We start from the raw sequence: 27,879 nt of genomic DNA on the forward strand, positions 1-27,879 counted from the left end.
TTCCAATTGCTATTACTGGAGTACGGCCCCACCTTTAAAAAAAATCAATTCTTAACCTAATGCATAGAATGCCATGGGAAAATGAATATTCCCAGATACAATCCTTGCACAAAATAAGAAGAAAGTAAATACCTATGGTCTGTGATGTGTGTTATGCACATGGTATTTTTCTCCACACTTTTAGAGTTTAATAATCTTTTCAGTGTGTTTCCCTCCTTCTCAATCAGCCTCCATGTGTGCCTTCGTGGAATTACAGATAAGCAGTCTGCTGAATTCTTTCCAATAATCCTTGCAATCCTTTGCCCTTCACACACACACACACACACACAAAAACACACACTTTTTCAAACCGACCAAAATAAATGGTCTGTGTCTTGCAGTGGTGCATAGCCAATTCCATAATCACATGCACAAGGCAGGGCTGCTGGTCAAAGAGGCTTGAAACTTCAAATTAGTTCCATATTTTATATTTTACAATGCATAAAACACACTATTATTTCTCTGTGCATAAACATTGGTTGATTTAAAAAATAGTCATACTTTGTCAGATATTGAATTGAATTGAATGTGTGGGTTTTCTCTGGCTACTCTGGTTTCCTCCCACATTCCAAAAACATGTATGGTAGGCTGATTAGACATTCTAAAATCGTCCCTAGGTATGGGTGTGAGTGCAATACAGGGTGTCCCCAGCCTCTGGCCCGAAGTCAACTGGGATAGGCTCCAGCACCCCTCAGACCCTGGTGAGGATAAAACAGTTCAGAAAATGATTGAATGAACCAATCCACTGTGAAAGTGCTTAAAGCTAGATTGGACCCAGCTCAAAGTGATGTGGAGGCCCTGCAATATGCACTTCAAAATTTCCATTTTTTTCTTTTAATTCATTAATTAATTTATTTATTTTTCATTCTGTAGTCTTGTGTGTGCATAAACGTACAGAAATAGCTCATTGTTTTGTCTCAAAACGGGCACTGGGTGACAATGTCTCTTTCTGTTGGCTTACAGGCCGCAGAAGACATCTAGCCAAACATATGTGATATCTATGGAAAACAAGTGCGACAGAAAGGGGGCGGAGTTCACGTCCACATGCCATGTGTGGGAAAGACTGTAGTGTTTAAAGGCATATACACACAAGAGACAGCGATTTGGGGAATAGTTGGCAGACTTTCTCATTCCTCTCTGAGTTTTCATTTTAAGGCAACATTTAGTAAGCGATCGCGGCTGTCCGGACATTCATGGCGAATCGCAGTTGGAAGTACACACATGATTTGTTTTCATAAGAAGAATCGCTAAGAGTGAAAGGGCGAAGGTAACGATTGTAAATCTGCTGTGAATTTTAAAGTGTTGTGCCAAAAGCGAATCAAAGCCGAATCTTGTACACGCCATAAAATCAGAAATGTTGTTGTCATGCAGGAAATAGAAATCATTTGGGATCATTTGCTATTAGAAAATCATGATGCATACTGTCAGTATAGTCAAATCATAAATGTTGTTTGTCTTCTAGTACTGATCTTTAACCAACAAACTGAGTTCAAGACTGTGGTAGATATTTGATTTATTTATAACTTTTTTTGATTGTTTTGTTTTATTTTGCTTTGTTTACAGCACAAATAAATGTCGCTCTTGTACATTGTGGGAATCTCCCTGCTGCAACTCTGTCCTAAACTCTCATCGAATAGATCTAACAGTGGGTAAGTCTAAAATTATATACTCATCGCCTCAAATTACCAAAATACATATTCCAAATGTACAAATTAAGATTAGGGCTGCTTGAAATTCTTTCAATGTCCCTTCCTTCACACATCCAAATATGCCATACATTTTTTTTTATTTCATTGTTACACAGGGCAGCATGGTGGCAAAGACTTAGCACATAAGTTATAAGTTATTACAGTTCTAAGATCGAAGGTTCAATTCCCAGTGGATTTTTACCTTCCAGTGCAGAGTTTGCATGTTCATCCTGAGCCTATGTGGGTTTTCTCTGGGTGAGAACATGCAAACTCCACATGATGAGGACCAACCTGGGATTGAACCCACGACCCCGGAACTGCGAGGCCGAAACACTGCCGGGCCGCCTTTATTTTGTTACATTACAGATTTTTATATATTGAATTAGTTAAAAAATGAATGAATATTGCTAATGGAATGCCTCAATTGCACTTCATGCTGAAATATGGAGGATAATAACTTAATGCATTCATTTGTGAACATTGAAAGTTTGATAATGATTTATCTGTGACTCTTACTTTCAATGACTGCTTCAAAGAAACTATATTGAGCCATGAATACACTGGCATTTATGACACTGCTTGATAATGAAGACCCAACTTTCAGGAAAATATAACTTCACCCTCTACTTCTGCTGTTCACCAAAGAGGATGTTTTAACTTCTACACAAGTCACAATGGCTATTGTTATTTATGTTGGATGGGCACTAGGTTTTTTGTTTTATAGACAACTTGCGTCCTGTGTCTAGTTTGGTTGGTAGCAATGACTGAGCATGTGACTGTGAGACTGGAACAGAATTTTCATTAGATTAAATAGAATCTGTTGCGCTGTAAGAACAAACAAAAAACATCCAGTATCAGCACGTGTCTTGACAACGCAAACATCTTTACAGATCTTTACTCTTATAAACTACCACATTCAGTCATGACTGTTTAAAAATAGACACTTGTCCAACCTGGATTATTTTCCATTAACTCGAGGGACAGAGTAGATAAATAGCCATTATAATTTATGTCGAATATTAAACAAACCAAACTAGCACAGGAGAGAAAAAACTGAAAACAGGAGAGAACAAATCACTCTTAAATGATTAAAACCCAAATATATATTAATGTAATAAAACATTGTCTTTCTATCTATTTAAATATAATTATTATTTTAATAATAACTATTTAACACTTGCACACTATGTCACATTGACAGATTAAGAAAAACCATGTTGTACCCTCATCATGATGGGTCTAGGATTGCTGTGCCCTTGAGTGCTGATGTCATACTATTGTTACTCATCAGAGGGCAGTGAAATTTGGGATGTGGATAAAGTGATCCTTTATCTATACCACCACCAGGCTGCTCGCCCCTCCCTTTCTCTGACCTTGCAGCCTGCCTTTTCATTGCACTGCCTCACTGTGCAGTTCAGCAATTATCCCAGCAATTCACACAAAAGACACACACGCACACACACACACACACACAAACACACACTCTATTGTAACACACATTCTCAACATATTTTATCAGGTCCCCCGCACACATAGGCAAACACACACACATGAGGGAAAACCTCCGAGAGCCCCCCCACCCGCTGAACAGACTCATACACCAATGGGAGAGAGTGCTTTGTGTACTCACACTCTGGCTAGGCAGTGGGTGGAGGTGGATGGAGACAGAATGAGACAGTGGGACTGCGGAGTGAAGCCGGACCAGACACACAAGAAGAGATGCAGCTTATAAGGAAAGGACACTCAACACTGACAGAGGAGGCTAAAGAAAGAAAGAAAAAGATTGAGCAGGATAAGAATGGGATCGCAGAAATAGGAAGGGGAAGCCGGCCTGTCCTGTAGAGAGGAAGAGAGTGAATTGTTGTTCCAAAGGCACGAGGGGAACTGATGGGATGGCATTGATCCCAGGGAGCTGCCGCTTCTTGGGCCAGATGGCGTCTTGTTGCTGCAGACCGCTGCTCAACTCCTCCTGTTGCGGACCCCTCATCAAAATCTGCCTCTCCTCCTTCACAGGTCGGTCCCAACCCATTCGCCCCCCTTCTCTGTCATGAGTAGTAGTGGAGTACTATAGGTCTGTCTATGTGCAACATGGGTAACACAATAAGCCAAGAAGGTAACATTAAAAGGGCATTGTGTGTCTTTTTGCTTTAGAAGCATGTGTGTCTCTGCAAGTGTGACCTAAGTGGTTCTTTCAGTGCTTTTTTGTGTTGTAGGATGGAAGAGAATGGACCCTTGTCCTCTCCAACATCATGTCATGTATTGTGTGGTCAAGTTGTCTATTCTATTGTCTTTTGTAAAAGCTTTGCAGGATACCATAGCACTGACACAGCATGTTGAAAAGGGAAATTGCAGTCGTTACTGTACTTTATGTATGTCTGAAAAGTCGTGCTCTCCCTGGTCAGGTGCAAGTTGGCTGTGTGCATCTGAAGGATTTACTGACATTACCCGTGTGCTTTCAATGCCCCCATATCCCCTCAAGTACAAATCAAAGCCCCCTTACTAACATTTTGAATTTATTACTATCTTTGCCAACCCCTCCTGCAGAGAACCAACTGTTTGTATAAAAGCTAAAGAATTTAAGTCCTCCAGCAATATATTCTGCTCTTTTTAAAGATATATCTCCTGCTGAGCTGGATGCCTTGTGGAGGGAACCACCATATACTCTGGGGGGGACCCACGAACACTTTCCAGGAAATTACATCATGACTGAAGGTAAGGTACTGCATATGGTTGAGCACCACCCACCCATCTTGTTTTTTTTTCGACTTTTGCCTTATGTTGCATGAAGAAGCATTTATGGGGTTCTAATCAGCCTAAATATTGACAATTAGTCTACTAACGTGTTTTACTGGTTTGTCATATGACTTCCTGTACAGTGATAGCGATAACCTTTGTTATGGCTGACTTTTAAAAGATAGAATGGTTCGGAATTGCAGAACACTTTGAACACTACTCTTGATGGACCTTGAGATAGCCTTTATTGCATTTCATTATCAGATAGTTTTCTTAAAATAGGCCTCTGAAACAAAGGCTACCATGGATAAGAATATACATAGAAAATATTAGAAGAGTTTTTTGTTACTTTTATACCCTGAAATAGAAATGAATCCGTCATTGCTGATTTTGCAGCTTTATAATCTTGGGGTTACAATGTCGTTTGCCATTCTTGACATGTCTTTCTAATGTTGTTTTTGTTGACTATGTCACTTTGCTTTAACCAAAACTGTTGATTTGGAAACATATTTTTACGTGTATGTTTAAAATGTCAGGTGGAGGTGAGGATGAGGATGGCCTCGTGGTGGAGTCAGATGAAGGAGCGCTGGATGTTGAAAACTACTGGAAGCAGAAAGAGGCCTTTCATAAAGGAAGTCGGGTGACACTGGGCGAGAAATGCTCTTCAGGTATTGTATTCTTATGTAGTTACATGTTTAGCACCACTGCTGGTTAATGCTTGCTTTGGTGAATATATATATTTTTTGTTACACTTTAAGATTCATGTTTTTTTCAGAAAGTGGTATGTAGAAACCTGTACTACATTCAAACCAATGAATGGCTCTTAAGTCTTGTATGGACATTTTGACTTACTCAGCATTTCCTTCATGATCACACCCTGCAATTTTTGCTTTTCAAAATGGATTTAAGTGGTCACATAGAAAATCCAGTCAGCAGTCTAATAGCTTTGTTATTCCTCTAGGGACGATGATTGTTCTTACTAAGCAACTCTCTCATTGTAATGTGAGCTACCATATGAAAATCTTTAATGAACTTTTGAAAGTTGTCCTCTTGTTTTGTTGATTGATTTAATCAATCCCCTTTTAAAAAAAACAATTTTAACATTATATATCCTGTCTAGAAATTGTGCTTTTTTTCACTGGACGTCGACGCTCCAGTGAGGACCCTGACCGGGCACTGCAGGAGGCCCTGCGGACTCGACTCAGAGTAGTGGAGAGTAACAGCAAAGATGTCATCCAGTTGTTTAAGGTGAGTATTATGAAGACATTATGGAATATAAATGTTGAATGAGCAGTTCTTTCTACTTGCAGGACCTGTCTGCACGTCTGGTGTCTGTCCATGCAGAGAAAGACAGTTTTGTGCTCACTTTTAAAACTGCTGAAGAAATTTGGAAGTTTTCAACTTATCTATCTTTAGGTACATGTTCTTTGAGTGTAATTTATCATATTTACGATTTTCGTTTTAATGGAATTGAATTTGGAATCAACTCCCCTTGCTTTTTGTCTCAGTCTGGTTTTGTATTTACATTAATTACATTGTTTTGATGGCAGGTTTTGTAGCACGCTGCTTGGAGAACTTCCTGTGTGATCAATCCTTCTGGTTGGAGCCAAAATTGCTCAGCGATTTGGAGATTAAAGTAACAGTTGATGAAGATCATCTAGCTACCCTCTTCCTTGAACTTATACTTCAGGAAGGTAGTAAATATAATCATATTTTTTTCAGTGGGATATCTTTAGCTTGCATGACCCAAATAAATACAACCAAATCTTTGCAAACATTTACAGAACGTCTGAATGTATATCTAATATTCTCTATATATAGTAACTCTTTGTGTCTGCCAAACTGAGTCATGAGATTTACTCTAACCTAATGGAGTCCACTTAAGATACCCATCATCCGGTTCTAATGGAATCAGTGTATAGCTGTGTTACTAATCTTATAGGTCTGTAAAGGGATTTTATTGATGAGCAGCCGGATTTCAGAATGTTGTGTTTTTGTGTTGAATAAAGACATGCAATAATGGATCAACATTATTACAGGATCTTTCTTTGCAAAGGCGCTGTACACAAGAATTGAAGAAGATGATGAAGATCAGCTGTCTTTCAAAAAAAATGATCTTTTGATGGTGAAGGACACTGGACAGGAGGACATGTGGGAGGGTACAATGCTCTCCACTGGACAGCACGGCCTGGTGCCAGTCAATGCCACTCAACCACTTCCTTATCCTTTCTACCAGTAAGATTTTCTTCATCAGATTTTTATTTAGCCCATACCTACCACAATGCTTTGATTCTGTGCACAAACAAGTGGTTTATCCATTGTCTCCTTTTGACTAGGTGGTTCCTGAGGAATTATCCAGGATATGCAGGCTGCTCAACAACAGAAAATGAAGCATTTGAACACCCTCTTGGTATGCAGTCGTGTACACACAGCAATCTTATGTCATGCTAATTTTCTTCATTAATCTTTTTTTATCAAACATCCCAGTGACAGGTTCATGTGTAGCGGTGGTCGACTACAATCCAACAGTTCAAGACGAACTCCAGCTAAGCCAAGGGGATATCGTAGAAATTCAGGGTCTACTCGTTCGAGGTGTTGGTGTCTTTGTAGGAAAACACGTTTCCACTGGTCTGACTGGTTTCGTCAACAAAGCCCACGTTAAGCCTCTGGATGCTAAGTCCCTGTAAATTGATTTAATTAAATTCAAATTAATAGGTCTGATTTTTAATCTGCTTCATTTCCATTGTGAATCACTTCAACTGTAATATATCACACATTAGCTGCTTTGTTTTTCTTTCCTCTTTATTGTTAATTACATAGCATAACTGCACTCTGGGATGAGAATTCTTCCTATGTTTTATTTTTTGCACAGAGAAAGACATTTGGTCTTTTTGACCGAAGAAGAGCGAGCAACCCTGGCTCAGACAAGCCCAGTCAGCTCCGAGCCATGTGAAAGCACCCTACTGGAAAGGCTCTTCTCATCTGACATCAGCTTTGTGTACAGGCTAGGTAAAGCTCAAAAGCTCTCTAATTAGATAGCCAGTAGATTTAATTTGCTGTCTATCATTCTTTGCAATAAATGAGGCAGCTTGCTTACACCAAATGTCCACACGTCTTTACAGACAGGCTGGACGAGTCTGACTTCATGTACATCAGAAACAGGCCCAAACGAGGTAGACCGTTTGTCTTTTATATTTACCTAAATTTATTGAATGATGCAAAACTTGTTATTTTCGCCTCTTATATTTTGGCAATTTCCCTTCTCAGATCACAAGATCCCTGCAAGTGCTCGTCAGAGTGCCATGTCAGAGAAAAGCGGTGGTACCCCCCCATACCACTCGTCCCCCCGTGTGTCAGTCTATCAGTCTAACAGTACACTGGTACAGGACGTAGAGTGCCTTTCCTTCAATTTAGATGACACGTTCAAGGAACTTAGTGAATTCCAGGAAGAGCCCCCTCTCTTCTTGGAGGAGAGCAGTTGGGAGGGGGACGAGTCTGAAATCGGGGACCCAACGTTGACCCTGCTAAACCATGACCACTTCAAGGTCAGAAAAAAATTGTAATTGAGTCATTCAATGTTTATTTAGCTCCAGACGGAACCCGTTTGTGTATTTTTAAACATACTTTATACATAGAATAATGTTTTTTTTTTGGATTTGATTTGCTTGCAATTAATTATTTAAAGTGTAAGCATCCATAACAGAAGATGTTGTTTGCATGTTTATGATTTTTCTCTAGGAAGACTTCCTGCCTCTGTATGACCTCCAATGTTCCTTCCTGTGGGTGACCTTTAGTGGGAAGGGCGAGAGTGAACTCTCAGTACAGCTTGAGAGTGTAAGGGAGTGTGCAAAGAGGATGGGCATGCGCTGGGCACATAGACGAGCTTGCTTCCTCTTGGGAAGACTCTGTGCCAGGAAGTTGAAGCTATCCCAGGTAATTGATATTATTTACAGTGCTGTCAAGTCATTCCACTTTTAAATGATGTAAATCATATGAAATCCATAGTTAATTCGCATTTGAACAGATAAATACAATAAATATGATGTTTAACTTTTAAATCCACCTCTTAACACACCTGTAACCATTGTTATTTATACATGTTCTCTCTTAAATCCAGGCTCGTGTGTACTATGAAGAAGCTCTCAGTGTTTGTGTGAACAGTTTCAATGACACTCCGCTGTTCAACGCTCTCCTCACCAATCTCACAGCCATCTACCTGAAGCAACGTATGTCAGACAAGTTGCCCAACACACTGGAAAAGGCCTGTGCCATGCTCCTCTGTCTCCCCAACCATACCTACACATCCTCAGATGAAATTGAGCCACTGAAGCTGCTTCTAAGGAGAGCCATGGTAACGGGGGATAAGAATCTGGAGGCCCGTGTATGCTACCTTATTTCTAGCCTTTTCTTACTCCTAAGGAAACCTGATGATGCTCTTCCCTTTGTGGAGCGCCTACAGTTCCTCTCATCAACTCTCTCAGCCAATGACGGGCTCGCTGTAGCACCCCTGGACCTTAACTGGCTCTTAAGCCTGCTCTATCATCGGAAATATATGCCTTATTTGGTGCTGGCTTCTCTGAGCCTTGACTCTAGACAAGACCACTCGCTCCAGGATGCCTTTCAGAGGATTGAGAGATTTATTAGGAACTCGGCTCGCCTTAACCCATTCTGGAAGGAGGGAACCTCTCTGCTTCCAGCCCAGATCGTTGTTTACCTCCTGCAGGCACTGACTATAGCTGAGAAAAATGGGGACTTAAAGATCCAGAGAGACCTGTGTTTGGGCTTGGCCTCAGTTTACCAGCAATATGCTGCCCTAGATAAGGCTGTGTGCTGTGCTCAACGAGCAGTGGAGACGGGGGGCTTCATCAATGAGGAGGAAGGCTTTGAGGCCTCTGTGCTGCTTGGCTGGCTGCTGGTTTTAACAGGCCAGGCCGAAAAGGCTCTGAGTATCCTACAGCCACAGCTGGTATCACGTCAGGTAAAGAAAAACACAGTATTTATTTCCTCACTTTTTGCCCGGTCCAATGAAATGTTGTGTTTTTATGTTTTCAACTACTGTGCAGGGATCAGATAACTCCACTCAAAGAGGCGTCATTCACAATCTCTTGGCTTTGTGTCTGAGGCAGCGGGGCTGCATATCAGAGGCGGGCTGGCAACTTCACTCAGCCTTGGTGATAGCGCGGGAAAGTGGAAACCAGAGGAATCAAGCCCTGGCACTTGCCAACCTAGGCTGTCTGGCACTGGATGCAGGGGCATGTGTACTGGGAGAACATTTCCTGGTCAGGTCAGAGTCGCTCCTTATTTCAGACTACAGTGGTACCATTACTTACGGACGTTTCTGTATATGAAATATTCAAGTCACGAAATTCCTCAATGGGAAAATTTGGGAAACCATCACCTGAAAATGTTAATTAACTTGTAGCATCCTGTATTTTATGTTAAAGTTGGCTTGATAGAGTAGGTCTCCCATTGGTAATCATCCAACCCGAAAGCCTTGGAGTTTAGTGGACAGTATTGGGTACGGTGCAACTCTACTTATGAAAATTTCATATAACGATACCACTTTAAAATAATGAATTTCACAAGTGGAGGTACTGCTGTGCTTAATAATGCTATAGATGAATTCATGACTTACTTGCCTGGCATTTAACCTGATCTATAATCTGAGTGCTTCACACATTTATATTGTTATTCCAGATCCTTAAAACTATTCCGGGAACTTCGGGAGAGCCCCACAGATGAGGAGCATGTGCAGACGTTCCTTTGGTTGGGGAGGAGCTACAAAAGTAGAGGGAAGAGTCACCAAGTCAGGATCTGTTATGAAATGGGATTTCTGATTGCCCTGCAAGCTCGAAACTTGCCCAGTAAGTGAATTTGTCAATGAACTGAACCATGACCAAACCTTACATTTGTTAAATGAGGTTGATAAATAGATTTGCTGTCTTCACGGTACAGGTCAGTTGGTGGTAGCAAAAGTGTTGAGTCGGCTGTATTCCGACATGCTGCTTTACGGTCAAAGCATTGTCTATTATGAACACTGTGTGTCAGTGGCCCGGGAGCTAAAAGACAAGAGACTTGAGGGGGAATACCTTGAAATTTTAAGCAGCCTTTACCTCACACTAAATACTGAAAAGTGAGTACAATTCTGTTTACGGTTTTCAGAACATTTCTTTTATGATTAGGCCCGAAAACAGCTATGAAACATGTGCTACAGGTCATCTCGTAAATCTCTCGACTACACTAAGCAAAGCCTGAGGATTTCTATTGATTTGGGCAAGAGAGAGGAAGAGTCGGAGACCTGGTTGCAGGTGGGAAGGATCTATTATCTTATCCAGGAGGATGAACTGGCTGATATGTACCTGCAGGTGAGTAGAGAAAACAGGGTAATTTATTGAATAATGTCCTCAAAATTGTCTCTTTGTGCGTGTAGCGTTTAGAAAAAAATAATTTCAATTTATAAAAACACTGCATTACCATTGAAACAATAACTGCTGAGCAAGCATCACAAACAGCAGCTAACATTTAACGTTTTAAGGAACAGCTGTCACTAGCAAGGTTTTATTTCTGGTCGAGACTACAGAGATACAAAAACAAAAGAATCATATATCATTTATTTTTGCATAAAAAGGTTGAAAAAACTGAATAATATAATTACATTACCCATTTGCAGCCAATAGACACATACAATTAACACATTTTTCATTAAACCCATGCTTGTTGCTTACAATTTTATCAGCGTATGTCTTATCTTTTAACAATACAAGCCCGTCCTATAAACCTGAAACCTGATCGACAGGCAGCAGTCAAGACAGCTTTAAGAATGAATGACCCTCGTTTTTCGATGAGCATATATGAAGAAGCAGGAGATGTCTACTTTAAAGGACACAGGAACAGGATGGCCTCAGTCCCTTTCTACAGGGTAACAAGAATGTATTCGTGATTTTGGAAATTCTGATGTTTCTGACAGCATGGAGTTGTTCATTTGTTTTGGTTACAGGATGGCAGTCTACCGTTTTCCCGAAGTGCAAAGGACATCCATTCAGAGTTCCGCTTGTTAAGTAAACTAACTGAGCTGCTAATGGGCCATGGGGAGCAGGAAGAGGCTCTGCAATACGCTACTCTAGCTGTTGAAATAGCAAACAAAACAGGTATTGGCAAGGCCACTGAGCTGAACGCTGACCTTTACAGATTCATTGCCGCATCTTTTATTGTTTTTGCAGACGTGCACATGAATGAGAGGACTGCTTACCACCGACTGGCGACAATATACTATGGGCTCCAACAATATGAGATGGCTGAGAACTACTATCTCAAGTCTTTGTCTTTCTGTCCGCCTGTCATGCAGCACCCAATGGAAGCTCGCTACTACACTCGGGTCTACTGCAGGCTTGGCAATCTCACCCTGCACAAATTCAAGGTAAAAGAGTGTGACGCTGTGCAAGTATTATTATTATTATCTTTGATAAACTGTCATTCAAGGGTTTTTACATTTTCGAATGACTGAAGCAGACTTTTTTTTCTTTTGATGCCATGCATTGTACCCCAGGATTCTTATGATGCATTGGGTTATTTCCACCTGGCTCTGGCAGCTGCTTTGGAAGATCAAGCAAATCCTGACGCTCTTTTCGTAGTGTACATGAAGTTGGCGGAGATTCACAGCAACCACGTACCTGACGATCACCTATGTAAGCTCTATGGAGATAGGGCCCGCAGCCTGAAGAAAGTTCTCTCAGGAGTAGCGAAATCAGATGGAAATGAGGAAATTGGAAAAGATAGCATTAAAGATGATGACAGCGATCCGTTTCGAACAACCTGTCGGACCCAAGTAGATACCCACAGAGACACGGAAATTCCGGGTGAAGTTGAGAAATGGAGACAGGATAAAGACATTCTGTCATCCTCTGTCACAAATAATCAGATGTGTGACGTCCCTCCACTGACCCTCAGTCAGTCTTACAGTGAAAGTATTCTGACTGAGTCATTTGACACAGCCAGGGAGCACATGTCGGACTCTTGCAGTTCCACAGACACTGTGCAGACTCAGCCCAAACCAATAAATGGAAAAGATTTGACCTCAAGTGACATAAGCCTACAGCCTGAGAAAAAAACTGTTATGGATCTACGTCTAGATAGAGAAGAGTTTATTCTGTTGGACAGCAGTGGAGATCCCCCGACATCTTGAGTGGACTCACATGGGCTTCTGCACATAAAAAAAAAAACAAGGCACTTTTTCTTCATTCCCTTTGTCTGGTCATATGTTTTTCAGCCAGTAAAGCGAATGCATTGTTTCAGCAAAACAGATTTTATGGTATGCAATGAGATGAAGGTTAAAATTGATTTTAAATTATAATGTGCCTTTTTATGAAGATTGTTATCGTGATAATAGATTTTCTTATGTATTTTATACTTCTGCAATGAATTTCTAAGATGAAACTGATTGTGAGAATGCCATTCAAAAGATGAATCATCAATAAATTATTTTTCGGGTCTCGCCAGTGAAAACACAAACAAGCATTTTGTTCAATTAAAATGCTTTGTAACGTTAGTGCAAGGTTGGAGAAAATAACTTGGTTGAGTCGAGATTTATTTCAGATTGGTGTATTTTTCAATACACACGGTTATGGCAGTAGAATGACCTTGGGAGAAATATAGCTGTTTAATTAGCTTTTTTTCCCTTCATAGTTGGATACTTCTGTGCTTATTTAGTACATAGGAAGTGTCAGGACTCACTACTAGGTTTAAGCTTAATCATGTAATTCTCATGTTCAACCAGATGGGAGCAGTCAAAATCAAAACATGATAATATCCACTCCACACTTGCAGCACCAATCATTTGCAACAGGTTCCAAAAAAAGGTCAATAATTGTGTACCTGATTTGCATTGCATGTGCAGTGTATTGTAAAATAAAATGTGACATTTATGTAAAGAATATTTTGGCAGCATAGGGTAAATCTGTCAGCTATTGTGTAGTGTTTTGGGGAAAATTAATGACAAAAATATAAATCCAAACTTGAAAAACAATTGGTCAGGATTAGTGAAGGATAAGTGGCTTGTAATTTAACAGGCAGCTAAGTGTTTGCATTCACGATCTGCATACTGAACAGCCTTTTTGTGTTCATTCTTCGCTCACAGGCATGGCAATTCTAAACCCCACTCAACTCTGCCAAAACAAGCATAGAAGTTGTTCTTTTTCTAAAAGTAGTTACCAGAACGTTGCTTTTTAAAATTTTCTTCATTTTTTTTTTACTTTCCATTGAATGCAAACATGAACTGCAGATAAACATGCATTTTACAAAAATGTGAAATCATAAGTAAACCTAGAAGTATGAAACTGTTAACCAGTGGTCCCCAAACTATTCCAGAAAGGGCTGCAGTGGGTGTGGGTTTTTGTTCCAACATGGAAGAGGAAACCTTTCCACCAATCTGGTGTCCTACAAGTGCAATCAGTGGTTTGCAGTCAGGTGCTTCTTTTTTCAGCAGAAATCTCATTGGTTAAACTGTTTGTGTTGGATCGGTTAGAACTAAAACCTGCACCCACAGTGGCTCTCGAGGACTGGTTTGAAGACCTCTGGTTTTTATATATTTTATGCAAGAAGATGAAACCCAATGAAGAAAGAAATCCTCTTCTGTGGTATGTAATTGTGAAATTGAGTTAACCTTTTTGCAATGTTTTGCCCTTGTCACCTATCTGGGAAAATGTTCTGCATACTACTTGAACTAATCTGGGTTTTTGGGGTATCATGGAAGGTAATGATCGCCCAACTTGTGCCTGTAAATTATTTGAAAGACACTCCCAAACTAATCAAGCAGAAGGCGTGATTTATGAGGTATCAATTATTTGTCATGCGCTTACATGCACACAACTTAGTTTCACCCCCACGACCCTAATGATTATAGGCAGGTAGAAAATTAATAAATATACTATATATAAAGATATGTATGGTTTTTTTCCAGAATTTTCCATCACTAACACACTCATAAAACAAGTGGCAAAATATTCCCATACTTTTTTAAAACACTTTTTTGAGGGGGGTGCAGAAGTGCAGTTGTTTGGCTGTGATGGAATTGTGTTTTAACAAGACCATATGGGATTTTTTTGACAGTGGACAGAAAGCAGACCTTTACATGCAACTTGTGAACTGTAGAAGTCCCAACATGGGGGATTAATCAAGTGCGCTCAAGTGGCTGCTCTATCTGTATTCCATAAACCCCCCAAAAAGTATGACTGTCAGTGAGCGTTCTCCTGGTAGATAATTCAAGTCTATGCAGGCCTGCACTGAATAATAAATTACAAGGCACCATATAAAGCATATCTGGAGTATGTGTGGCATCAGAAATGGCAATATGCACTGATGAACAGGCCTCAGAAAATTAGGGTTCACTAATAATACAGTCCACACCTTAATGAATGAAATTTTCTTCTTGTTGTGCCATCATTGATCAAGTTAAGATAAGTCGAAAAAGGGAAAGCGAGAGCCTAGAAATGCAAGGGAAATTAACACAGTCAACCTTTGTGAATTTCCTTAAGCCCACACAAAATGTCTGCATGAGCTCCTGATAAGGCAACAGATGGAGTCCTGTGATAGATCATTCCACAACTGGGTCTGTTCTGTCTTGGTCACTTTGTTGTATGGACAGATTTTTGACCATTAATGTATGACAAAGCCAGAGCCTTCCAAGGAATGTATAAAAAAGTGTTTGCCTTTTAAATCTAATCTTAGTCTGGGAAGTGCAAGCGCTAAACGGTTACTTGAAATCTTGAGCCTTACAGATTAAGGTTCCCATCCCTCCTGATTTAAAGTTCAATATAACGGATAGAATAGCTGTTTGTAGTAATGAATCTAAGAGCAGACTGAGAAAAATGGTCCTAAGGGTTTCGCTTCAATATGGAGCTGTGTTGATATTATCACCATAATGTGAAATACCGTTAAAGTCATTTGGCCAACCTTTGGGAAAATGTTTTCTATATTTTTTTTCTTTTCCATCTGTTTTCTGTCCCCCACTTAGTAGGTGACATTGATTCTCAATTTTTATTACTTCCTCTTTGGACAGGACCTGGAGGCGTGAGTGATTAGTAGTTACACTGTGACAATTATAAGTTCCCTTCATTATATGGATAAAGCAATAAAAACAACCATGCAACACTTCAATTTCTTATACTGATTGCTCAATAGCATTGTGGGTGACAGGAGGCTAATTGAAGTTGAGTTCACCTTAATTAAATGTTTTTTTTTTTTTTATAATGTGAGTAAAGTCTCTTGTAAAACTTAATTTGAATAGTCATCTAAATATATATATGTAAGATTATTTCTTATGATTTTCCAGTTCAGTATAGAGTGCCATGCCAAGTTGATGCCCAGTACATACTGTCCCTAGATAAGAGATAGCAAGTGGTCTGCATCTTGCTCCAGCCACACATTGAATCTATAAATACAGAAAATCTCATTGAATGGTAAGTGGACATCATGGCTAAAAATATTCTTTTGATTGAATGTCAAACTTAACTCACTTGAAACAGCTTTATGCAAAGATGAATATCAGTCGGTGCCAGTGATATCTTTGTCATTACTTTCCCACGTGCCCACTTGCATGTAATATGTCTATGACCCAACTGTATGACTCTTAAATCATATCTTTTCAAAAATGTAATGGCAGCTCCAGGAATCTGTGGTTTATACGCATTCATAGATAACCAACTATAGTCTCATGATTTGCATAGAATTGAATCCTTTATTGTCATTATGCATGTACAATGAGATTTAAAGCTTCACCATGAAGTGAACACAGTAAACAAGTGGTCATAAAAGATTTATATAGAATAAAAATGAAGTGAGGTAAAAAAAAAAAAAAGGGAGGTGGGTTAAAGTGGTTAACAACATGTGAGGTGTTTTAGTGCAAATATCAAATATCCGTAGACTTTTGCTGGGAAAAGTTTTGAGGGCATTGCATTTGGCATTTGTCTTCATTTATGACCCTCAAACAGCTGTTGGCTGTTTTAGCAGCCACAATCAATCAAATATGTCAAATTGATGGCCAGATTTAGGGCTTTTTGAGTTTACTGAAATTATGAATTGATGACAAAAAACATCACTACACTTTAACAGAAGCAATGCCCTAATTGTGAGTGAATTACATTACATTTTTATGACCATCAAGGTCAAACAACCAAGAAATTTATACTTTTGTTGTTGTCTATTTTGGGAATAAGATAGTAAAGGTGTTTCAGGATGTGGTTTTTGTAGGGAGGGAGTTCCAGAAACAGTGGGTGTGACACTCATGACTCAGTCACTAAACATCTAGAGTTTGGTGTTTGGGAAGGAGAGCGGGACGGTATTAAATGAGTTTAGCTACCCGCTTGAAGTCTAAAGATGGAGGTGCTTGCTGATATGTAATGAGCCCAAGGCATTTAGGTCATTTAGGAAAGGTCTAAAAACTGTCATGATGGGGAGCCAGTAATGGGATTTTAGGGTCTGGGTGATGTCTGGGGAAGCCAGTAGTTCTTTTTGAGCAGCCCATGCAGGATTTTGTTATGTTTTAATACATTCTGTTGAGCTTAATATTTAGACTGTGATCCATTTTACAAACTATGCTGTAGGCAACTGTCTTACAACCTTTCTCAGTGGTAGATAATGTTTCGTCAGTCACATTTCAGGGAATGAAGCTTGCGTCAAGACGATGACAATAAATAGAAAATATAATCATCTGCAACACGCACATATCCAGAATAATTGCAATGGTTTATATCAAACTGGTGACTTGATTTTTATGATGCCCTATGCTCCAGGGAATATCTGTTATCCACATCCAATCACAAGCAAACAATTCTTTAGTGAAAAGAGTTATCTGCAGCTCACATGACAAAATTGCAAAGCCGGGACTGCAACACTGAAAGAATTATGGTGCTTACAGTGATGAGAGAAATCCTACTGCGTAGTTCCCCCTACAGCATTATTGATTTAATACATAGACTCGTGTTATATACTAGTTTCCATTTCACACTATGCACTCCTCAGTTGAGTTACTGTGTGTCCGTTTGAAATGTCTTGCATTTCATGAGAATAACCATGAGAGCGAGGAACTAACTACACGTACACACCTTTTATGTTCAACTAGACATACTTGGCAATCTGCTTTCCAAACATGACACACAAAATCCATGTGTTTAGCATCATGTAAGGAATCTTTCTATTGTACGGACAAAAAAAAAAGGAAAAAAAATATGCAAATGAAATGAAGGAGGAAGTGAAAAGTGACTAAAATAACCAATTTTAGCTTTGGCATTACTGTATTCTCTGCTTTTGTAATTCATGGCTTTGACTTGTGCTTGATGTGGTTGAGGTCAGGGCAATGAATGAATGATTCCCATCAACTCTTTGTTGATAACATTTAAATGGAAGATAATTAAGATCCAGAGCAAAATAAGAACAGTCGCCCAATCCCTGATTGATGAAGGGGTGTGTCACAAAATTTATATTTGTTTTGGATTATTCTGTGACAGAATTTTCCAGTAACTGTGAGAGGAGAACAGTGTAAAGCTGTCAAACTGGCTGAGTCAATCTTTGTTTGCTGCAAACTAGTCTTAAATTGTATTCAGAGAAGTTGCGTAGTTTATTCAACCTTAAGATTTCAACACCAACAAAAACAATGATGCCTATTAATAATACTCACAAAGTTCCTCTGGAAGGATGGAAACATGATGTCCAGAAACTAAAAAAAAAGGCTTAAATGTTTATGAAAATTCTGCAGTCAATTAAAATAAAAAGTACTCTTTTTTTTTTTTTCCATTTGTAAGAGCGAAAAGCTATAACTGATATGGAACAAGGATTTAAAAGTGGCAAATGTGAGTTCACCAGAAATACTTATCATTAAAAATACAATATCCCTTACTCAGTTTGGGGTAGAATAGAACAACATTGATTGCTCGGAAACCAATTATGTCTGCTTTTTATTATTGCTGGGATAATAGAGCAATTTAGGGAGAAAGTACAAGGATGAATTTAAAGTCGCTGTATCCATTTATGTCAGCGGCAGCTGTTTCTTTTTAATGCCCTTTTTGAGAGACACAATGTCCTAAATTATAGAGGTTATTTTGTTCTTGTTAAATTGTCTTCTTTTACCCTCTTTAGCTGTATTTTATTTGAGGGAGGGGGTTCAATATGCGAAATACAGAAGGATATATATTGCATGAAAAACCATAACAAATTTTGTGTAGAATTTGACATTTGCTGCATTTAATGTGAAACACGTAACATTGCCTTTTATGGTAAAAAAAAAATAAATCTGTAAGTGAGATGGATGGATAAACACTTTCGAGAGATACACCTAAATCCATTTGTGTCCTGACTGCTCAGTGCAATATAGCTGCAATGGCCTAAATCAATTTCCAAGTATGACTTGGAACACTGATTCTTAAACTTTTTACTATTGGTTCCACCTCAACAATACTTAAAGTCAGGTAAACCTTCATCACCAACATACAAATACAGTAGCATAATCAATCTCTCAACAGTTATAGGATTAAAAGGTATATTTAATCAATCTGGCCCAGGAACCACCACTTTGACGTCAGTAATTTATATATTTGGTTGTCAGTAGTACTTGATTGGGCACCTGGGCTACAGGGACACAACTGAAATATGGGGAGGGTACGATGACACACACCTACGTATGTCCAACTCCCTGGAAACCTCCACCCACTCCACAAACAGTACAATGGAAAAAAAAAGCAATCATTGGTAACAAATCCAACCCCTAGCAACACTTTGGTTCATCCTAATCGATAACTCCTCTGTGGACTGTCTGTTATCTTCAATGGCACTCTTTCATTCATTTCTTTGATGCCATTAAAGTCTCTCTTCACCAAATAATCTACTTTAACACATTACATTATTAAATTCAGACTCTCACCACATTTAAATCTTAATGCTATACATACACCTCTTTACAAAGGCTTTGTTATTATAAAAAAAATTTCTGGTCACTTTTGTTTTTAATTTGCGTTCATATTTTGCATTACTTGGCTGTATTGTGTTTTTCTAATAATGTTGTTTTAGTCTTAACCTTAGAATATCAATTATGTGTATATATTTTATTTAAGCAAGTTGTTCAGGCTGTTTAGAGCTATGTTTTATTACATTTTCTTTGGCATAATCAAAGCCCATCATTGCTTTCATAACCTCAGGTCAGGTGGAGCTAGTTTTTCAGAACAAGACCAAGAATCCCCAGTGATATTTTACATGCAACTGTTTGTGCACATTCACTTGCAAGGGAATCCTCTGGGAGCATCGGGACTGCAGACATGATGGTGCCTTGTATACTTAAGCCGCCAAAACGTCGTGGGACATTTCTGTCTTCCGAAGACAAACTTTTCAAACACAGGAGCTCTCGCTGTTGGAAATTAAAAGAATAACTGTAATATACTGTAGAAAATTTTGATCAAATTGGACTAGTTATATCAAGGATAGATCGCCTTTTTTGATATGGTTTGTAACATTACAAAATTGAAGTTACTTCTCTTGATGTGGCTATTTTAGGATTGACTCTACCACCCAGTGTGTTTGCTGATGTTTGTGGATGCTAAGTCATATATTGACTTTCTGAGATGAAATTATTTACAAGAAAAGACAGAATGAATATTTTATAATACTGAAAATATACTTTATCTTTCTGCAATTGGCTGACAATCAATTCAGGATGTACCCTGCCCACTACTATTACTACTACTACTACTTTTGGCTAGCTTAGGCTCCAGTAGGCCGGTGACCCTTGTAAGGATAAGTGGCAATAATGAATGCAAAATTAGTATCATGTAATCCTTTTCATCCAATCCTTCTCCATCAGTATTTCTTGTATTGCAAAGCCCATGGCATGCAAGGTAAAATGTTTCTATAGGAGGTTACATACCATTATTATATAGATGTACTGATAGTGACACAAAAGCAAAACACGTTCTGTGGCTGTTTGGAATTAACAGAATGATGCTTGCACGACGTTAAGTCATTCATCTCTCCTTTCAGCTCGTGTGCAGTGACAAGACTTGGCTCGAGTGTTTAAGATAAACGATAAAGACACAAAGCATTTAACAGACATTTCACACTGAGCTGTCTCTAACCTGCCATAGTGAGAGATTCTACTTTGTGACATAAGTAATAGTTAGATAATTGTCTTATTTATTCCCCTTCCTGGTGGTTGCATCAAAGAATGGTTCAGCATATCGAGTCTTCCATTTGCAGATATTTAACACACATGAATGCAACTTATATGATTTTAACAATTGAATATAGTAATATATAAATCACACCACAAATAAACGATCAAAACACGTGTATACTTGTACACATGTTTCATACTCTATATCATACCTGTCAACTGGTACGTTCTCGCCGTAATTGGTACAACTGAAAGCCCATTTTTATATTGGTACGCTGTACACATGAAAATGGTACGCTAAACGGTGATTTTGAGAAAAAAAAATAAATTAAGGCTGCGGCACTTTCTAGCCATTTTTCACCATCCGCCATTGTTTCTTCCCGGAAACGCATGTCTGCCAAGTGATATATGTACCGGCGCCTCTGATTGGCTAAAAAAAAAAGATCATGATAAACATTTCGTTTTGTAACACTTTCACCATGTGATTTCCGTTTCCTGTTCCCTTGTTTATGTTTACTTTCATTTTCACTTGTTGTTCGTGATTTTTTACAAAAAAGTAAAGTGGTAAGATTTTCCATGTATTTATACATATATGTAAGGGCGAAAACAAAATTTGGTAAGATCACAAATGGTTCGAGGTTGACAGGTATGCTATATCACCTTTGTGGCATGCTCATAAAACAACACAGTGTATTATTTGCAAGTTAATTGATTTTTAATTGCATTTTCAATAAACATCACCAATCCACCACAGATTCATTGTATTTCATGGAAGGCATTCGAATTTTTTTGAGCTGATAAAGACATCACATGCTGCTGTTTATTTGTTAAGGATTTAAAGATTCCTTAACTGGATATGAAATGTGCATGTTTACTAGAAATTGTAATCAGTAAAGGCAACTTAATTTAATAGGAACTTTATTTCCATTCTTCTTTTTCATTCCATATCATTTAACAAATTAAGGAAACGCTTGATGGAAAAACACATTTTCAGTTTTTATGTTTTAATGATTTGATGATTTTAATGATTGATGCTGTTTATTCTGTCTAATCACCCTCTTGCTACCTGCCACAATGTAATTTCCCGAATACGGGATGAGTAAAGTTATCCAATCCAATCCAATAACAGTCACATAGTAATTACAACACAAATTTGCATTTAACAATATCACAAGAAAAGTAGAGGCTCTTTTGCTGGGCAATATAATGATCACAAAACAAGAACAAAACGTGCAACAAGTAAATAATTTATTCAACTTTTCATAAATATCACATAAGATCACATGATGCAACACAACAGACATACACCCACAACCAAACTTGTGCACAAAGGAGTTAAAAAACATCAAGTAAACATCAAACCGCGAGAGCGGCTACTCTTCAAACACTTATTGAAGCATATTTAGGATTAATAATTAACATCTTAATGAGCCACATCATTTGACCTCACAATCATTATCCAAAATGACAATCCAAAAATCACAATAACATTTAGGTAATGTTAAAAGCATAAATATTTTGTAAGCTGCGGTGTTCTTTCATTCAAATTTGTAAAATTCTGCAAAAGCATAATTAAAGACACACCACTGTTCTTCTTTCATTTAAATTGCAGTGGCATATTAATTAAACCACTTTTGATTGATGCAAATGAATGTAAGGGTCTTTAGTCATTTACATTTTGATTATTTTAATTGACTTTTTCCAGACAATGAATGCAGTCATGATTGCTTTTCATGTAATTGCAAATACATTTAACAATAATGTAATGTGCAGATGAAGAGTAACCATTTAGGATGTAGCATTGACATACAAGCAGAACACACTGCCAGGAGGGAGCAGTGTGGGTATACTACTAAATGTAGTTCAAAGCCTCCAACATTTGAATTAAACAGATTACTTCCAACGGAAATATTTACAGCACAAAGACAGATATACCATGCCAAATATAATGTGTTGTAAATCTTCCAGAAATAGGACAGCTGCATTCTGTACAAACTTGAAGGGTGATAGTGAGACACAGATTGACTGCTTTAGTTCATGGTGTGTATAAACAAATATAAACAGTCAGGAATCATTAGCGCCTTTTGATTTTTTTTCTTGACAGAATACAGTGAAAAGACATCTGTGGAGCATTTGTTATGGTTTTCAACCCTTGAATTTCTTTTGTAATACATCCAGGGAATGCCTAGAAAAGCATATTTTTTTGGCTTAACACACCGAGGTACAATGCCCCCCATACGTGCGTCAATTTGCTACGCTGTGCTGCTTTGAACTAAGCTATACAGTGCACGAACATACAAAAGTTCATCCAGACCGGGGGGCAAGGCTACATCTACAAAAGGAGAGGTCACTAACACCATATGTTCCACCTTTGCCATCTCTTACGCCATTTAGCAAATTGTCTCTGCGATCAAAGGAACCTGAGTCAAAAGACCACCGCCTCTCCCCAAAGCAATTTAGGTTGAAAATGTGAGCTATGTTTACCAAAACCTCCTGTCATCATCATAAGACTCATTTTCAAATTGGTCTTTTGGTCGACAGCGGCATTCAAACAGGGAACTTTGTAAGGCTGTGTTGTTTTAAGGGAGGAGATCAGATCCTGTGGCTTGACAGTGGAGATAATGGATTTACTCTTGTTTATTGGGCTGGGCTCAACTGGATTGGGGCACTTCCTGGAGACATACACCAAGGGGAAGAAGACTCTGCCAAGACTCTTCTGGATGATTTCATAGAGGACTGGAAAATGTCACTAAAGTGACAAATGCGAACTGTTTGTGACTCGTCATTGATTAGTACTAAACACTTTACGGCTTATTGTTACGTCTCGGCAATTCCTACCCACTGGGGGGCATGCGTACACACACAAAAAAACACCAACGCCCGCCCACTCATGTAAACACGGTACTCTCACTGAACACATTTAACAAAACACGTGAGCATCCATTGGAATTACATTCAAATGAGCCAGTGCACTGAAGGTACATAATTGCTTGCCCAGCCTGTGCCGATGGCAACATTTAAAAGAGTAAGCTTATTGGGAAATGTTAGTACTGATAATGAAATTGCTGATTGCTCTTCAAATGTGCAAGGTTTTATCACAAACGCCAACAGAGAATGGCCCCAGGCGTTGCTCAGCTTGTACCGGCGAGACAGAGATAGCTGTTGTTTATCAGTGTATCTGCTACACAACCTCCCAAGCAGCAGGCTGTAAAAGGCAGATCAGGCTTCGCGGGGGCCTCACAAATCACCTTCAGGAGAATGATCCCTTACCTGTTATTTATCTATCTCTCTGTCTAGAAATAAAGGAAACCCAATGAAGGCAAAATGATGCCGGAATAGTTGTGGAATGTTTCTTCAAAAAAAATATCGTATATAAATAAAAGCACCACAGATGATGTTTACGATATACATCCTTATTGACAAAACAGTTTCAGTTATATTTTTAAAAAGAAAGATTTAGCTCAAACCGCAAGTGCTATTCTGTAGCAATGCTATTGTTCGAGATCACATTCAAGACGATGCGGTGAGGTAGATGCAACATCAACAGAATGAATGAGTCAAATCTGCCAACAGTATTTCTGTAACACGATAAATATAGTTTCCTTAAAGAAAAATTCTGTGCTTCTACCATGCTGCTCGATTGCTCTTACCTGCCAAAGTCTATGGACGCATGAGAGCAGTGTAAACATTAAAGGTGCCCTTTGGGCTAAAGTCATAGTACAGCTGTTACAATGGTGTGGTTTTTACCGCAGTTCCCGTTGGAGTCCACCGCCCTGTCCTCAACACTGTCAACACATGCTCCTTGCTCCAAACAGCCCTCGTTGGCATCGCTTTCTTCCGAATTGCCTTTACTTCGCCCCTGCTGCTCACTGTGCCAGCTGTGTCTGTCGTAGATGTATCCATTTAAAGGTCCCGCTTTGGAGATTTGGTTCCTTTTGAGGCAGAGAATTTCCTTAAAGGCATAACGAAACTCCGGGCTGCGGCAGTAAATCAGCGGGTTAAAGGCAGAGTTTGCGTAGCCTATCCAGTTGAGGATCCTAAAAGTCAGGTCAATGTCTTCCACCTTCCAGATAGCAACCACTACATTGAGAAGAAAGAAGGGCAGCCAGCTTAAGGTGAACACGCCCATGATGATGCCCAGCGTCTTCAGCGCTTTGTGTTCCCGCAGACAAAATTTCACCTTTTTCTGCCCACGTCCGAGATTGGCTTCCAAAGTTTTGATGTTATCGTTGTTGTGAAAGCGCCCCATGCTATGCTCAATCTTTTTGAGCTGGCGCTTGGCTTCCTGGAAAACCCGGCTGTAGACAAAGACCATGATGACCAACGGGATGTAGAACGATACGATCGAGGATGTGATGGCGTAAGCCATGTTTGTGTAGAATTCACAGCAGGTGCGATCCTCGATGCACTCCTTTGCTTGTTTATCGTCAGATATCCACCACTTCATGTGTATGGGCAGGAAAGATATCAACGCGGCGATGACCCACACCAGCACCACCACAATTCGAGCCTTACATTTTGTCAGCATGGTCTGGTAGCGGAAAGGTGAGGTGATGGCTAAGTAACGGTCAATGGCGATGACACACAGGGTTTCAATGCTAGCGGTCACACAGAGAACATCAGTTGCCGTCCAGAATTCGCACCAGAAACTACCAAAGTGCCAACTACTGAAGATGATGTAAAAAGCACCAAAAGGGACCACGATGAGACCCATGACCAGGTCTGCACAAGCCAAAGAGGTGATGAAGCAGTTGGTGACATTTTGGAGTCGCTGGAAACGGGCGATCACCGTTATGACCAGGATATTGCCGAAAACAATGCAAAGGATGAGTGACGACATTATCATGCCCAGCAGAATCATTGTCGCCTCACTGAAGCCTTCGTTTTTCCGCGGATCTGATGAAGTGTTGATCATCTCTTGGCTCACGTTGAGGTACACTTGTGGCATTGGACTGCCCATCTGAAGAAAAGCAATATAGCTGCATTAAAACAATCATTTTATTAGTGGTCTGCTGAGAGCCAAATACCAGAGTAAATGATACGTGCAGGAGAAAATCTTATAACAAAGTAAGCCCTGGGAAATGCACACCCACATGTCTGCTGTTGGTTAAATTATACCCAAAATGATGCCAAAAAACATACTACTCAACTCTAAAAAGTTTCAGCAAGGCCAGTTTTAAAGACAGTTTGACAAGTTGCCTATGAAACAAGTACCAACCTCCACAGGTGGTTTCCTTCCAGAACTTCCTCCTAGAATAAACGTCACCGCTTGATGACTTTAAGTGCAAACCAATGTCACTTCTTTCTTTCCACGCACTTTCTCTTTTACTCTTGGTGTCTCACCCAGTCTGTCCCTCAGTTTAGCGGTGCAGCTTCTCATGTGTCTCTCAGGCTGTTTGTCAGTGCCCTTATAGCACAGATGACATCACAGTCGAGGCCTAGCCAATCAGGGAGCATATAAAGCAGAGGGAGCTCGGAGCTCTGGAGAGTGTGAACACATTTTCCCTGCAGCTCTGACTACCTAAGACAAAAGGTTCCAACACAAATGATTCAAGTTCTATCACTTAAATGTTATCAAACCACATAGTTCCTGGTTTAAACATGAATTTCAAATGCTCGCAGTCTGAATCTGGAAACTGTTGAGATCTTAGCTCTAAACTGGTGATAAAAATACACACATTTTAACCAACTTCTGCATTTAGCCTCATTTAAATATTGTTAATGCCAGTATCTGCAAAATATGTGCTTAGTTATTGTATACACCATGTCCATACAGAATATTTAGACAAGTGGTGCCCTTTCAGGAAAAAAATATAATAAAGTCAGGTGTTTGTTCAATTTGCGAGCTCGGTACCACCCTCAATAATTTATTGGCACAGACCTCGCTCTTTACTGCACTAAAAGGAAGGAAGTGTGCATTGCTGAAAGACTTTCCGCCTCCATCTCTCGTCATGTCTTCATTACTACAGTATGTTTACCTTTAGTGCAACTTCCAAGTCTCACATGTACTAGCCCTGCTGACTGCACAAAATTGGAGATAAAACAGTGAGATGAGGCAAATGGTACTCTGTCACACTAAAGGGTGTGAATGAGAGCACATTATTCGATGCCGACTCAACAGCCTGTAAATGCACATAAGCACGCTGCTGAGTCTAGACATTGGATTTAAATGACTAATCCAATCTTGAATTTATTTTCCTTAAAAGTCTCACTCAAATTCAAAACATGAAGACCAATCCTGTGGCTTTAAGCGCTAACTAATAATTTTGATGATGAAAGCACTTATTAGGCAGTTAGAAAATGAGAACAACACAATCCATTTACACGTAAAGGCTTCGCCTTTTGGACTATGAACTGAAATTGGCAAGAAATCAAATAATCCATATCAGTTTCTTGTGTTTAATGAACAAAGCGGGTTAGTCTTGGAGCAAAGTATTTCAATGGGAATTCATAGGTTCATACAGCATCCATTTATTATTTGGATGCATCCCATTCATTTTAATGTATCTGTGCTCATACAATTCTAAAGTCTTGCTGTAAAACATTCATGGTTATGGTAATTTGGAGGGATACTTTATTTTATAGGCCTCTATGGTGCAGTGGTTCTTTCACCTCAAGCCTAGCGTGGGATCGATTCATACTCAGTGGCGGTGTAATTGTTATTTTATACTGAGAATTCCCATAAGATTATTAACAAGAAAGCAGTGTACATATGTACATTATAAATTTCTGACTGAATTACATTGTCTTATACAGCAACTCAATGATGCTTCAGGGAGATGCATGTGCTGGTGCCACAGGCGCTCTTCTTCATCCTTCTGCCTCACAATGAGCTCTTAGATAGCTCCACATGACCCATGACGCAAATAGAGATCCACTCAAGTCCACCTTGTTCTCTCATGTGTCGAGTCATGTAATGCCATTCAAAGTCTTTCCATCAATCAAGGTTAGTATCATGAAACATATTAAATTCAATGCATTTAATGTTAAATGATCAATTCATGACTAATGGACCAGCAGTGAATTATGTTTACTATCAAATGCTGATTTACTGTATAGCAACTGCTAAAATGTCAATATTCAAAATTGGTTTAATGACTTCTCAAGGATTATAGGGTTGACCTACTTTCTCATTGTTTTCGTAAAGACAAAATGGTTTCCGTGTGAAACGTAAATGTCGGTCCTGCCTGTTTTTCAAAAGGATTCTGGATGTGTGATTAATTATGTCATGTTTCCTCTGATATTTATCTAACCGCATCCTGTCATTTA

At 39.2% G+C, this 27,879-nt stretch overlaps 2 protein-coding genes across 9 annotated transcripts in view; one reads left to right on the forward strand and one right to left on the reverse strand.

Annotated features, from left to right (window-relative positions):
• The first annotated feature begins 1,105 nt into the window (after positions 1-1,105).
• sh3tc2 (SH3 domain and tetratricopeptide repeats 2) overlaps positions 1,106-27,879 on the forward strand; it is a 41,086-nt gene continuing 14,312 nt past the window's right edge. Inside the window, exons 1-25 of one of the 8 annotated variants that reach the window (XM_077732318.1) lie at positions 1,106-1,306; positions 1,603-1,688; positions 3,741-3,840; positions 4,341-4,439; positions 4,997-5,128; positions 5,581-5,708; positions 5,771-5,876; positions 6,011-6,154; positions 6,500-6,695; positions 6,797-6,870; positions 6,948-7,143; positions 7,333-7,469; positions 7,583-7,633; positions 7,728-8,005; positions 8,199-8,393; positions 8,578-9,438; positions 9,524-9,744; positions 10,158-10,324; positions 10,416-10,593; positions 10,675-10,825; positions 11,257-11,379; positions 11,458-11,608; positions 11,681-11,877; positions 12,007-14,092; positions 27,367-27,556. In XM_077732318.1, coding sequence (XP_077588444.1) covers positions 3,807-3,840; positions 4,341-4,439; positions 4,997-5,128; positions 5,581-5,708; positions 5,771-5,876; positions 6,011-6,154; positions 6,500-6,695; positions 6,797-6,870; positions 6,948-7,143; positions 7,333-7,469; positions 7,583-7,633; positions 7,728-8,005; positions 8,199-8,393; positions 8,578-9,438; positions 9,524-9,744; positions 10,158-10,324; positions 10,416-10,593; positions 10,675-10,825; positions 11,257-11,379; positions 11,458-11,608; positions 11,681-11,877; positions 12,007-12,642 — 4,455 coding nt within the window. In that variant the 5' untranslated portion in view covers positions 1,106-1,306; positions 1,603-1,688; positions 3,741-3,806 and the 3' untranslated portion in view covers positions 12,643-14,092; positions 27,367-27,556. Of the gene's footprint in view, positions 1,307-1,602; positions 1,689-3,483; positions 3,841-4,340; positions 4,440-4,996; positions 5,129-5,580; positions 5,709-5,770; positions 5,877-6,010; positions 6,155-6,499; positions 6,696-6,796; positions 6,871-6,947; positions 7,144-7,332; positions 7,470-7,582; positions 7,634-7,727; positions 8,006-8,198; positions 8,394-8,577; positions 9,439-9,523; positions 9,745-10,157; positions 10,325-10,415; positions 10,594-10,674; positions 10,826-11,256; positions 11,380-11,457; positions 11,878-12,006; positions 14,093-15,786; positions 15,914-19,642; positions 20,125-27,366; positions 27,557-27,879 lie in introns of those variants that run through there. The other 7 variants (XM_077732319.1, XM_077732314.1, XM_077732316.1 and 4 more) reach the window with 7 other exon arrangements.
• Positions 22,173-25,978, reverse strand: adrb2a (adrenoceptor beta 2, surface a). Its single transcript, XM_077733441.1, has 2 exons — positions 25,829-25,978; positions 22,173-25,570 (listed from the first exon to the last, which is right to left on the reverse strand). The coding sequence occupies exon 2, from the start codon at positions 25,568-25,570 to the stop codon at positions 24,323-24,325; it is 1,248 nt and encodes a 415-aa protein (XP_077589567.1). The 5' UTR covers positions 25,829-25,978; the 3' UTR covers positions 22,173-24,322.

This window comes from Stigmatopora nigra, chromosome 14 (genome assembly GCF_051989575.1).
Source record: "Stigmatopora nigra isolate UIUO_SnigA chromosome 14, RoL_Snig_1.1, whole genome shotgun sequence".
NCBI classification, from domain to species: Eukaryota; Metazoa; Chordata; class Actinopteri; order Syngnathiformes; family Syngnathidae; genus Stigmatopora; species Stigmatopora nigra.

Excerpts from the sequence above, each read along its gene's own strand:
- adrb2a (XM_077733441.1), bottom strand. The coding sequence starts at position 25,570 with ATGGGCAGTCCAATGCCACAAGTGTACCTCAACGTGAGCCAAGAGATG.